Raw genomic sequence first — 13,064 nt, 5'->3', positions numbered from 1 at the left:
TAAAATGCTCTGTATAGTATGGTACTATTAGAAATTACTGTAGAGTCACAGGTTAATTAGGTCATGAGTGTCAACAAGATTACCTGTATTTCAGATGCCAGGCACAAGTTCAGGGGAATCCCCAAGCCATTTCTACTCTGACCAAATTGCTGCAAATCTGAGGAATTCCCATGACCCACCTCAAATTTGATAATTAACTAGAACAGCTCCTAGGACATTTTATTTGAAAGGCAGGGCCTTTAGTCAGGACCAAGCACGAGAATGACAGTCTGAAAAGGTCTCAGATGCAAAGCTTGTGTCCTCCTTGTAATGAAATTGAGATGAGACATTTCATTCACCTTCTTGTCACACTGATATTTGCACCAACCAGGTAGTTCCACTGGATATCAATATCTAGAGTTTTGTGATATAGGCACAATGTATTGACTAATTATTTGATGGAGTTTATTCTTGAGCTCCCCTTTCCTCCAAGTAAAACTGACCTCAAAGCCCCAATTGTCTAGCTTTATGGTTAGCCCCTTATCCTGAATTTCTTCATTAGCATAAACTATCTTGGCTGGCCATGTTCCAAATTTTAAGCAATATACGAATCCAGAATAAAGCCAAACCGATTATGTAATATATGTGTCTCCTTTGAGTATAACTAGATGTGAAGTTTCCAGGTAGCTCGACTATACAGACAGTCTGGCTAGCTAGAGAACCATACATACACGAAAGAGGTAAGGCAGGACAAATTTGTTTCCTGAAACTTCATGCAGGTCCTTTTTAAGGCGGTTTCCACTTTTCTTACCTGGTACCATTTGCTTTGTTTGAACTTTGTTTCCCCTAGAGTTTCTGCCTTTTTAATAATCAGGTTTTCTGTTTTGTTCAGGGAATCAAGTCTGTATCTTAACAGCAGAGTAAATAATTCTTCCTTATGTAATCATAGATTTTCATTCTGAGGTATGAATCTCTTTCTGTGTATCTTTTTTTAATCATCAAATAGTCTTTTTTTGGACTCCTTCACTGGAAACTCATTTCCTTCAAGGGTGGAATTTTCCATTGATGAGTCTCTCACTGTTAGAGGGAAGCCACAGTCTGCTCTGAATCCTCCCCATTCATCTTGCTGCCACACACTTAGGAATCGAGATACTTCCAGTCTAAAATATATAGGTAGGTATTATTAGTACATAGTATGGAAAAATGAATATAAAATAGCTCATCAGCAAATTTTGATTACATGTGAAACTAATATTTTTGGAAACTACTTTTTGAAGATACATATTCTTTATAGTGTTTTATTTCTTTGGTGGTCGGTTGTAGCGCTTGAACTCAGGGCCTGGGTGCCGTCTCTGAGCTCTTTGGCTCAAGGCTAGCTAGCGCTCTACCACTTTGCACTACAGAACCACTTCCAGTTTTTTGGTGGCTAATTGTAGATAAGAGTTTTAGGAATTTTCCTGCCAGGGCCAGCTTTGAACCAGGATCCTCAGATCTTAGCCTCCTGAGTAGCTAGGGTTATAGGCGTGATCCATTGGCACCTGGCTATTGAGACATTTTAATAAATAACCTTCCCTAATCAATGCCAGTGACTTAACCTTAATCAATGTTTTTATTAAATTAACTATGGAATACTCAACTCATTAGCTTTCTTTTGTTTGTATTTTTCTTTGTTGTGTCCCCCCCCCCCACCCCACCCCCCGTCAGTTCTGGGGCCTGAGCACTGACTGACCCTGGCTTGGCTTCTTTTTGCTCAAGGATAGCACTCTACCTCTTGAGCCACAGCACCACTTCTGGCCTTTTCTGTTTAGGTGGTGCTGAGGAATCAAACCCAGGGCTTCATGCATGCTAGCTAGGCAAGCACTCTACCTCTAAGCCACATTCCTAGCCCCTGCTTTTTGTGTGTGTGTGTGTGTTTGCCAGTCCCAGGGCTTGAACTTGAGGCCTGGGTGCTGTCTCTGAGATTCTGCCCATTTCTGAGTAGTTCATTGGATTAGGAGTCTCACAGGCTTTCCTGCCCAGGCTGGCTTTGAGCCGCAGTCTTGAGATCTCAGCAATGACTGCACTGTATGATTCCCCTCTAAGCTCACCATCACTAAGAGCCCCAGCTTTTCTTTACAGAGGCCATCTTGTCTATTCCTATCAGAGTAGTGGGTATTTGGATATCGTTTTGACACTTATCTAATAATACTTTTCAGATCCCCTGTAACAGTCATCAAGATCTCTGCTGGTATTGTTCTGCAGATTGTTGGGTGCCTCTCCCAAATTTTGTCATTTCTTTTTTTACTAAGTGTATCTTTTCTCCATTTACATTTATATAATCTGATGTTTTAGAAATGTTATTTGAGAAAAAGTGTAAGATAGAACCTTTCAGCTTGTCATTGGAAATCATTCTCTTGATTGAACAACTCTTGTATATAATTGGCCTTTAAAACAGTTAAGAATCTCTTTATTTTTATCCTGCTCTCTAAGAAGTCTAAATAGAACATGTTTACCCTACTCCCCTTCTTTTTCAATATCCACCATGATCATTCCATAAAAACTAGTTTAAGGTAACTAGGTAACTGTTTTAACAGCTTGTTTTTGTTTGAGCTGCCTTCTGTTACTATACTGTCCAGTAATTTCTTGGGGAAGGTACAGTATTGGGGTTTGAACTTAGTCCCCTACATTTATTCAGCAGGCAGGAACTCTTATTATTTGAGACATACCTCTCGTGTTCCCCCCCCCTCCCAATAGAGTCTCATGTGTTTGTCCAGGACCAACCTTGTATTGCCATCTTCCTATCTGGGCTTATCTCCTAGCCATTACCCGAGGTGTGTGTCACAACACCCAGCTTGTTGGTTGAGATAGGAGTCTGGCTTACTTTTGCCCAAACTGGCCTCAGTCCTCATCTTTCTGAACTTTGCCTCCTGAATAGCCGGGATTACAGGTGTGCACAAGCACACCCAGCCAAGTCATTTTTCTTTGTATGGATTTCAGGTGATAGAACCCAGGCTGGCCTTGATATTCTTGTCTAAGTATACCCAAGAGCTGGTATTACAAGTGTGTGCCACCACACCCAGCTGCCTGTCCAGTAACTTCATGTCATAAAAACCTGTGTAGCAAAGTATTTCATAAGACTTCTGTGAAGTTACAATAAGGAAACCGGTTATAAATTACTTGGGAACAAGTAACTGAAATAATGGGGGAAATTGGTTAAAAGTACATCATATGCATTTGTGCAGGGGCTGGGGATATGGCCTAGTGGCAAGAGAGCCTGCCTCGTATACATGAGGCCCTGGGTTCGATTCCCCAGCACCACATATACAGAAAACGGCCAGAAGTGGCGCTGTGGCTCAAGTGGCAGAGTGCTAGCCTTGAGCAGAAAGAAGCCAGGGACAGTGCTCAGGCCCTGAGTCCAAGGCCCAGGACTGGCAAAAAAAAAAAAAAAAAAGTACATCATATGCATTTGTGAAAATGTCACAATGAAACCCCTTGGTACAATCAATATATACTAATAAAAAGAGAGGAAAAGAAATACTTGTTTAGGCTGGGCATGTGATTCATGTCTGTAATCCCAGACACTTGAGAGGCAGAGATTTGGGAAACTTTCTGTTTCAGGTCATCTAGAATGATAAGCTATCAGAGTTCCACCTCAACAAAACAAGCCACTCATGGTATTGTGCCTATTATTACAACTATCCTCCCTCAGGTGGGAAGATCTCAGTGTGAGCCCAGACCTGGGCAAAAAACCATGTTGCCATTTCAGAACATAACTAGAGCAAAACATGTTGGGGACATGGCTTGAGCCAGCTAATTGAGAAGTTACTTATCAGTGTTGAATCAAGAATGTGGACCTTGCTTTATGTTGTTTAACAGCATTGATGTACCCTACATTGGTGTACCCGTATGAGTGTGTGTGTATATAACTCTTTAAGAGATGTATGTGTGTATATATATATAAAATTATATATGACTGACTACATATAATACATATAACTACATATGTGAATATATAACTATAGTTTTCCACATGAACATATGGGTTCTGCTGTACATTATACAACTAGTTGCTCCTGGTATTAAATGACCTAATAACATATCTAATCCCTGAGGTATATGAGCTCTTTTCTTGGGGGTTAATACAAGCAAAATCAGGCTCCTTCTTGAACCACCATGTGGGAATGTATCATTGCTGCGTTGTAGATACGGGCTACTGCAAAGAACTGTCACTAGCTAGGGTGTACCTAGAGTTGTCTATGGCAATGTTTTTTTATTAGAGAAATTACAAGAGTGCCTAAAAGCATCTCGTAGGCATGGTGGATCTTGGAGAAAGATAAAAGTGCCAATTGAGATCCAGCGCAGTCTGGGGACACTGCCATTTTAAAATATAGCCTTGAATAAAAACTGAGGATTATAAATTGATTTTAGCATATTTGTAAAATAAAACAAGGTCTAAGAAGAAAACATTTTGGAGTAGATTCATGGTTATCTGTATTGGGTTTTAAAAAATATAGTTGATACCATGCTCCAGCTTGCCTTCCCCTGAATTTGCCTCTAATCCTCATCCTCCAATCCTATGGCCAGAAGCTGCTGGGACAATGAGAATACCCAGAAGGCCTTGCCACAACTCCCATGGGTCAGTCAGCAGACATTGCCTGTACTGAAGGAGAAAGTTCTGCTTCCCAGGAAGCAATTGTAATTTGAAACTCGATATTAAGATGAACACCAAGTACATACCTTTTCCCATGCCCTCTCTTGGAGGGAGACAATCTGGACACCCCATTTTGAGAGGTATCAGGGTATCTTTTCTGTCAGGCCCTTCACTGGGCACTTTTTCCATCTAAGACATTACATCTACAAGATAGACGAGACAGAGTCTTTGGTCTTGAGAAGGTACAACTTGCACAGGAATGAAAACCAAGTGAGCAATGAGAAAGGAAGGCTTCGCAGATGAGGTAACATTTGAGGCTGCTGAATGAGCAGAATTCCTCAGGCAACAAATGAAGAAGGCTTTTTTATGTTCTGTCTAGATTTCAATGGACATTGCAGTGTCTTTCTACCTTACTCTGCAAGAATCTAGGTTTCTTGGTAAACTGTTATGAAAAGCTGAAAGACGGATAAAACCCACTAAGGAGGAAACTTATCCAATAACTGGAATACCTTATAATTTTATTTACCATATTAACATAAATATGTGTAAACAATGAGATTTCATGTAAAGAGTAACCATGGTAAGTTAAATGCAAAGGATTTCTCACTCTGTGGATGATGAGATGTATCTTTCCATCATGGTCTGGATAAAACTTATGCATAGTCTCCTAGCAAAATTATGAACACTTGGGAATAGTATTCATGTTGGTCCATGGAATAAACTGTTCAAACACTGAGTATTACTTAAGAATGTCTCTTAGCCTAGGCATACATACATACACAGACAAGTGATGTAATGTGTTGTGATATAATTTGTTTACCCCATTTGTCCTATTATATCCACCTTACCATATTATCATATACATGGTATAGCATTTATGTCCATTGCTAAGTAATCCACTTATTTAACAAGTTCTTCCCATTAAGCATTTAGGTTGTTTTCATTGCTATTATTTACAGTGCTCTAATAAACATGCTTGTACTGTTTTTTCCTCTCCTCATCTCCCCCGCTCCTATTTTTGCATATTACACTTTGTTTCTCAAGCCTCAAATCTAGCACTTACCCTTGATCTTCTCCTCCTAATATGTATTCCACAGTCCTTATATCACTTACCACTATGTATTTCTGCAATTACATTCTTAGTCCAAATTATACTCTTTCCTTGGTTTCTGTAGCCACCTGCTATCTCAGTTCCTTGCTTGAACTTTTGTTCCTCTCTAGCATCTTTTCTGAAAAGGCAAAAACACAGTCTCTTTAAATCAGATTATGCCATTCCTTTGATTCAAGATTCACCCACCTATTCCATGGCTTCTAGGCACAGTTGTGATCAAATCCTAAAGTCCATACTGTAAACCATGGCCCATAAATATGGTACCCTGCCTGCCTTTCCTTGCTTACTAGCCCCTGCTATTTTCCTTCCTCCCTCACTAGACAACATGTCTCCACTTGTACACTCTGCCCAATGTCATCTCCACAGAGAGGCTTTCCTTAATTTTTATACCATCTCCACCCCATCCTTCGGTAGTCTTTTCTTTTTTCATTCTGTCACCTATTATATATACTATTGAAAATTACCAAATTTGCTCCATTTTCTTGTCTAGCCCATACATACTCCAATAGAATGTAAGTTGAGAACATGGACCTACAATAATGCTTAGAACATCATAGGTACGTAACAGCTATTAGATAATTAACTTCCTAGTTAACTCTTGAAGTTTATAAATAGTTGCTAAATTGTTTCCCACTCAGATTCCTGAACGAGCATCCACAAAGACCGATTCAGTGGTCTGAGGGCTGTGCTTGGCGAAGCACAGTTCTTTGCATTATGACTGTCAGTGAGTTCTGTTGTGTTCTCAAGTACTGGTAATCTGGATACACAAGTTTTGGTATACAAATGAGGACTGTACATCATGCTGCTTATTGTGTATATGAGATAAGTTCTGAGATCTTTTGGGATATATAAGAAAAATTTAGACTACTAGAGGTTAAAAGACAAACATTTGAGTAGTATTTTATTCCATTTTATATGCCATTGTTATTTTTAGAACAAGGCTTTTTAAAGCTTAAACTTTTCTCTAGTTAATAAGGGGAAAATATTTATGGAGTTCCTAATATATCTAGGTAACTGTTCTGGGTATTGGGTATATGGTAGTGAATTTTTTTTTCTAAATCCTTACCTACATGGAGATTATCTCCTATCAGGGAGAATTAGATAAAATACATATTTTATGTAGTGCATATATTTTGTGTAATTCAGTATCCTGAAGGGGGATATGTTTAGAAAATGTAATCTGAGGCCAAGCATGGTGGTTCATGTCTTGCATGAGGATGGCATTTTGAGGCAGGCAAAAACATTAGCAAGACTCTTATTGCAGCTAGTAAGTTGAGCACGGCAATGAACACTTGTCATCTTAGCCATTTGGGAAGGGTAAATGGGAGAACGGTAGTCTAGGCTGACCAAGGCAGAAGCACAAGACCTTTTTTTCTCAAGTGACTAAACCAAAAAGGGCTAGAGCTATGACTCAAGGGGTAGATCAGCTGTCTGGCAAGGGCAGAACCTCTGTCTGTCTCTCTCCAGCATTTGAAATGGAAGCTGAGTATAAAACCTTTTTTTCAGTAGTCTTTTAAGAGTAAAATCTGTATACTGGCTACTGTTTTATTAACAGATTCAAGTTACATTAGTCCTTCTATCTACACAAAGTGTAAATTACTATTTGGTCTTGGTGCCATTAGGTCCTTCTTAAATGACTTTTAATTTTTAATTTTTTTTGAAAGCAAATATCAGAATATTTGCCATGAGCTCTCTCTTAACTATTGTTTTCTGAAGATCTGGCTAAGACCTATGACTGCTTCATACCATGGTTATCAGTTGTGAGTAGAGCCTAGTAATTTCCTGCAGGGTATTGGAAGTCCCTTTTTCTTTCCTCCTTCCTCTCAGATTGTTCATTGGGGATCATAAAATTTCAGTGGGTTTCATTGTTTTGTTTTCATAGTACATATAATGTTTTCTTGAATCAATTTTTTGTTTTGGTGGTAGTTTGAGTTTGAACTCAGGGTTTCCTTTGTTAGGCAAACATTTTTACCACGCTTTTAGCCCTGATGTCCCAGTGTGCATAGTTGCTTTATGTTCCCAAAGCCTTTCTGTTGGGGGGAGCAGGAGCTGAGGGCTAGTATTGATGAACTCTTCACCATTCTCTGTGGTTCTGCAGTGAGCACTGAGGCTCGTCTCTCATCTGTAGCAGAGCTTCTAGGTAATAACCTTTTAAAAAAAAAGTTTATTCATTTACATTATTGTAATTATAGAGGTGATATACAGAGGGATTACAGTTACATGAGTCAGGTAATAAGTACAGTGTCTTCTGTTCCCTCATTCTCTCTCAGTCCTTCCCTCCCGTCTCCACCCATGAGTTGCGTAGTTCACTTTCCAGTGAACTCCACTGCTGCACTTTTGCTCACCTTTCCCCTTGAGTTGTGTAGCCTCCCCCTGCCCTTCCTGAGATGTACGTGCACCATACAAAGGTAAAGAAGAGTCATCAAAAACTTAAAAAAAAAAAAAAGGAGAGTGGGAAGATGTCTCTTGTTTGCATATCTTGGAGTTCATTTCAGTATGTATATCATTTTCTATAAATATACAGAGACACTCAGCATTATCCTTTGTGTTCCTCTCCTAAGAGTATCCTCTTTTGGTCTCACTATGTGTGAGCATCTAGAATCCTGTATAATTTATTGTATCCCGGTGCATTAATAACACTTTTATGTTTGATGGTTTTTTTTCTCCTATATAAAGTTAATGACTTCTTTATGTAACTCTTCAGTTTTAAGTATACTGAGGTAAAACTTTGTTGCTGTGAAAAAAGTTAATACTTTTTTTTGGTCAATAATGCATACCTATGTATCCTTTTTAATTGCTTCATTCCTTTTGGCTACATACAGCATAATAGCTAACGAGCAATCAGTATTCCTTTTAATTTTACTCTCTTGAGATTTTTTTTCAATTTTATGAATTGAGAAAATGAAATAGGGAAAACGCCACTCAATAGATCCTTCCTATAAAACTCATTTAGTAACCCTTTTCCCTCAGCCTCAGATACTGTATTAAGATGTGCCTCTTATTATGATGAATTTGCTACACTACAACTTTATCTTATTCCATCTCGTGAATTGAGAATCAAAAGGGAATGTAGTGTGCTTTTAACTACAAATTGAATGGTCTGCATTTTTTTATACCTTTAATTCTGTGGAATGCTGATAATATGCCATAGAGTAGCCTTGAAGAAGTCTGTGTAAAGAGCATTTGAATTAAACATTGATGGTATATGACTGCTGAGGTATAAGTACCACTGAGAAAATCTCAGTGCTTCTATATGACATTGTAGGCTGAAATTCTGGAAATAGCAAATTAAATGCCTACTTTACTAGAACTGTATGATGCTTGCGTGAAAGAATTAGGAATTCTTTGGGAGAATTCAGAGCATGCTGGATTTGGCTTTCCTACCTTTTCAAAGGGTATATGTTCAGCTGCGTCAGGCTGTGTGAGACACGTGTGTGTGAGTGTGAGTGTGACTATAGGAGCAGAAGAGAGGGAAGAAAAAATGTGACTAATTTTGACACACACACACACACACACACACACACACACACACACACACACACACACACACACACACACACACACACACACACACCCCACCCCCCTCATAAAGAACCTCCGTGAAAGCGATCAGGGTCAGTAGATCCCGGATGCGGAGGACAGGAGAAGAGAAACAGGGTTTGTGGCAAGGAGGACCAGGCAGAAGGAGGTTGGTTAATGAGGGTGAAAGAAGAGAGATGAGTGTGATTGAAATTGTTTGTTTACAACTATGAAAACAGAATAATAAAACCCATTAAAATGTTTGGGGGAGGGAGTGATTTATGGGATGAAATTGATTGAAATACATTGTATATGTATGGAAATGTAACAATAAAGTCTCCTCCCACCCCACTAATGTAAGGTAATCAAAATGCTAGTGGGGGAGGGAATAAAAAGTCAGCGGAGAGCATGAAGCCCTGAATTCAAGCCCCAGTACTGGCGTAAGAAATGGAGGGGTGGCCAACAACACAATTCACATAACGTTACTTAAAGAGAATTTATTAGGGAGTAAATACAGTGTTTCCGGCTTTGGCAGTCTTTTCCTTTTACTTGGCTCTTCCTAAAATTAGTAAACCTAAAGGCTAATTTTATCAGGGTTTTACAAATTTTCACAATCTCTCTGTTTCTCTCTCTCTCCCTCGCTCTCTCTCGCTCTCTCGCTCTCTCTCAGAAGCCTCTCAGGAGACACTGACCCTTCCTCCCCCAAAAGAGTACCCAGTCCTTGACTTAGGAAACTACAACTCCTGTGTCATGACCTTAATAATTTTTTAAAATATGTGTACAGTTAACTGTAATGTACACTTAAAATTGTTATGAGAGTAAATGAAAGTATAGTAAAATCTGCCCCCCCCAAAAAAGTCTGTCCCCCCACTCCTCCTCTTCACAGTGTTCAGTCCTGGCACTAGCTAGTGTGTGACATTAGCCTGGCGTGTTGCATTTGCACGTTGGTCATTGCCTGGCCTCTGGAGGAGCGTCCGTGAGGGGCACTGCTTCCTCTTCCGGAGCATTACTGCTTCAGCAGTACATCAGAAACACTCTCAAGTAGTGTTTTGAAAGAAGCCTTCCATCAACTTTGGTTTAGAATTTGTATCAGTTAGTAGAAAAGATGGCCGACATTTTAGCCTTAGCCACATACCAGCTTCATGAGTCTGATCTGTAAAGATTTCTCATATAATCATTTGTTTCTTAATAGAAAAACATTTTTTATTTGCCAATTGTAAGGATTCATGAAATTGAGATGTTATAAACTGAAATAAAATGGTAGTTGAGCATTGGTGAGTGACAACTGTAATCCTAGCTAATCTGGTGGCTTAGATCAGAGGATCTCATTTGAAGCCAACCCTGGGCAGAAGTTTATGAGAGACTATCTCCAAAGTAATCGGCAAAATGCAGACTGAAGACATGATTCTAGTGGTGGAGTGCCGGTCATAGCAAGCAGTCAGCAAGGACCCTAAACCCTAAACCCCATTATAGACACCAAAATGAATAAAATGAGCAAGTGTGCGGTTGTGTTAGTACTGACTGGAGGGTGGAAGGCAGAGTTACAGTCGCTGACACCGTCCTAAGAGAAACATTTGGCTGCTTTGTACCCACGTCACCAGAGAACTCTTAATCCAAAACAGCTACTGGGTGACCAGCATCAGATTCTGCAGTTGTCTTCCCAGAGTGTCTTTCTTTTTTCTTTTTGAAGATAGCTCTCTAAACTTTACAAAATATAGCAGACACAATCCACATTAATTTTTTTTAACACACAGCTAGAAATCTACAGTCATCGTCCATGTAGATTATGATTTGAGAGAAATACCTGTTTGCTAACAGGTGACAGCAGATTGTGGAATTGTAAAGTTTAGAGGAATATAAATGTTATACTCTGATTTTTACAGGTTGTAGAAAATGAGAGATCTGACTTTAAATTTCTATTTTTATGTTTAAATTGTATGTTAATCTTTTGTTTCTCTTTGTTATTAGGCATTGCAGGATTTTTATAGTTAACAGTCTTAAAGCTGATAATCCTTAACTATAACACTGCAAACAACGGCTATAATAGTGTATAATTTTTCTTGGGCATTTATGTGCTTAATTTGGGTGGAGGAGTGAAAATTAAGGTTATTGCCATTGCCCTTGTTTACTCTGGCATTTAGATTCTAGAAAGTGCCTCTGAGATGTTACTGCCTACGCCTTTATCATTCATAACTCAATTTGTACCTGGGGTAAAGATGCATTTCAGCACTGTGTATGTAGTTGGACTCTGGCATTGCTAATGAAACTGGTAGGCTTGTTCATTTAGAAACACAGATGAGAGATCCCTGCCTTAGGAGACACTACAGAGCAACAGGCAGCTTTAGCAAGGGAAATCCCTCAAATCCAAATCCTTCTGTCCCTTCTTCCCTTTCTCCCTTCCCACCATTAAAATCAGGCCCTTATATTTGCAAGGCTAGTGCTCTACCACGTGGGCTATGTCCTCAGTCATTTTGCTTCTAGGTTTTTGTTTTGTGGCAGTCCTGGGGATTGAACTCAGGGCCCAGGGTGCTGTCCCTGGGCTTTTATGCTCAAGACTAGAACTCTACCACTTGAGTCTCAGCTCTGGGTCTAACTTCATGGTGATTAATTGGTGATGAATCTCATGGACTTTCCTACCTGGGCTAGCTTTGATTTGCAGTCCTCTCAGCCTTGTGAATAGTTAGGATTACAGGCGTGAGCCACTGGCACCCAGCTTTACCTTGTGTTTGATACAGAGTCCTTAACTTTGGCTGGACTTGCCTAGAATTGTGACCCTCCTTTCCTTACCATACAAGTAGATGGATTACGGGTGTGTGCCACCAAGACCATCTCTTCCTTTTCTATTTTTGATGAGGATGACATTGGGTCCATTGTTGTCATGTTATTTTTTTTTTTTTAACTTTTTTTTTTTGGCCAGTTCTGGAGCTTGGACTCAGGGCCTGAGCACTGTCCCTGGCTTTTTTTTTTTTGCTCAGGGATAACACTCTGCCACTTGAGCCACAGCGCCACTTCTGGTCATTTTATGTATATGTGGTGCTGGGACTAGAGCCCAGGGCTTCATCTATACAAGGCAAGCACTCTTGCCACTAGGCCATATCCCCAGCCCCATGTTATTTTTTTAATTTGAAAAACTGACTTGTATTCAACTAAAACTCACTTTGTCTTGAACCAAGTTTCATATACCTGTCAAATGAAAATAACCACTTAGAATTTTGATTTCTTTAAAAACAGCTCCAAAATCTACCTTTATTTTTAAGTACTAACAGTTCCTGTTTAATGACTCTAGTATCTGAGTCTATGCTAGTAAGCCTCTTTAAGAAGTCTAAGTTTCTGTTCAGGCAGGTTAGAGCCCCTATGAAACCTGCAACACATGTAAAGTATAGGCTCTGCTTCCAGCCTACATTGTGATACGTGTTATGAGCCCATACAGTTTGCTTAGACTGGTTTGAAAGTCATGTCCTCTTAAGCAGTCTGAGACGTGAAGGTCCCAAGGTGCTCTCATCACGTCTATTGGGAAGGTCACAGGTAGGGGCAGGCATGTATCTGTTTCCCTTAGCATTCAAAGCAGATAACGTTCAGCGATTTTTTAAATGTTTTTTTCCTTTTGTAGGTTGCCAACTTGGCCTGTTCTATCTCAAACAATGAGGAAGGCGTGAAGCTTGTCCGGATGTCTGCCAGCCAGTTAGAAGCCCTCTGCCCTCAGGTAATGTGCAGTGAGCATGCGCATGCTGTCACTGAACTGGATTTCAGATTAGACTGGGGGTTTGTTTCAAGGATTTTTGGAAAAAGATTATATTTGTCATTACTACTACTTCTTCTTCTTCT

At 39.6% G+C, this 13,064-nt stretch overlaps 1 protein-coding gene across 3 annotated transcripts in view; it reads left to right on the top strand.

The window, feature by feature from the left end:
* Positions 1 to 13,064, top strand: part of Ctnna1 (catenin alpha 1) — a 125,791-nt gene that overhangs the window by 96,417 nt on the left and 16,310 nt on the right. For all 3 annotated transcript variants that reach the window (XM_048331633.1, XM_048331632.1, XM_048331635.1), the window contains one exon: positions 12,850 to 12,942. In XM_048331633.1, coding sequence (XP_048187590.1) covers positions 12,850 to 12,942 — 93 coding nt within the window. The remainder of the gene's footprint in view (positions 1 to 12,849; positions 12,943 to 13,064) is intronic.

Source organism: Perognathus longimembris, chromosome 22, assembly GCF_023159225.1.
Source record: "Perognathus longimembris pacificus isolate PPM17 chromosome 22, ASM2315922v1, whole genome shotgun sequence".
NCBI lineage: Eukaryota > Metazoa > Chordata > Mammalia > Rodentia > Heteromyidae > Perognathus > Perognathus longimembris.
The sequence above is the reverse complement of the archived record's forward strand: the minus strand, read 5'-3'. Positions and strand labels throughout refer to the sequence as shown.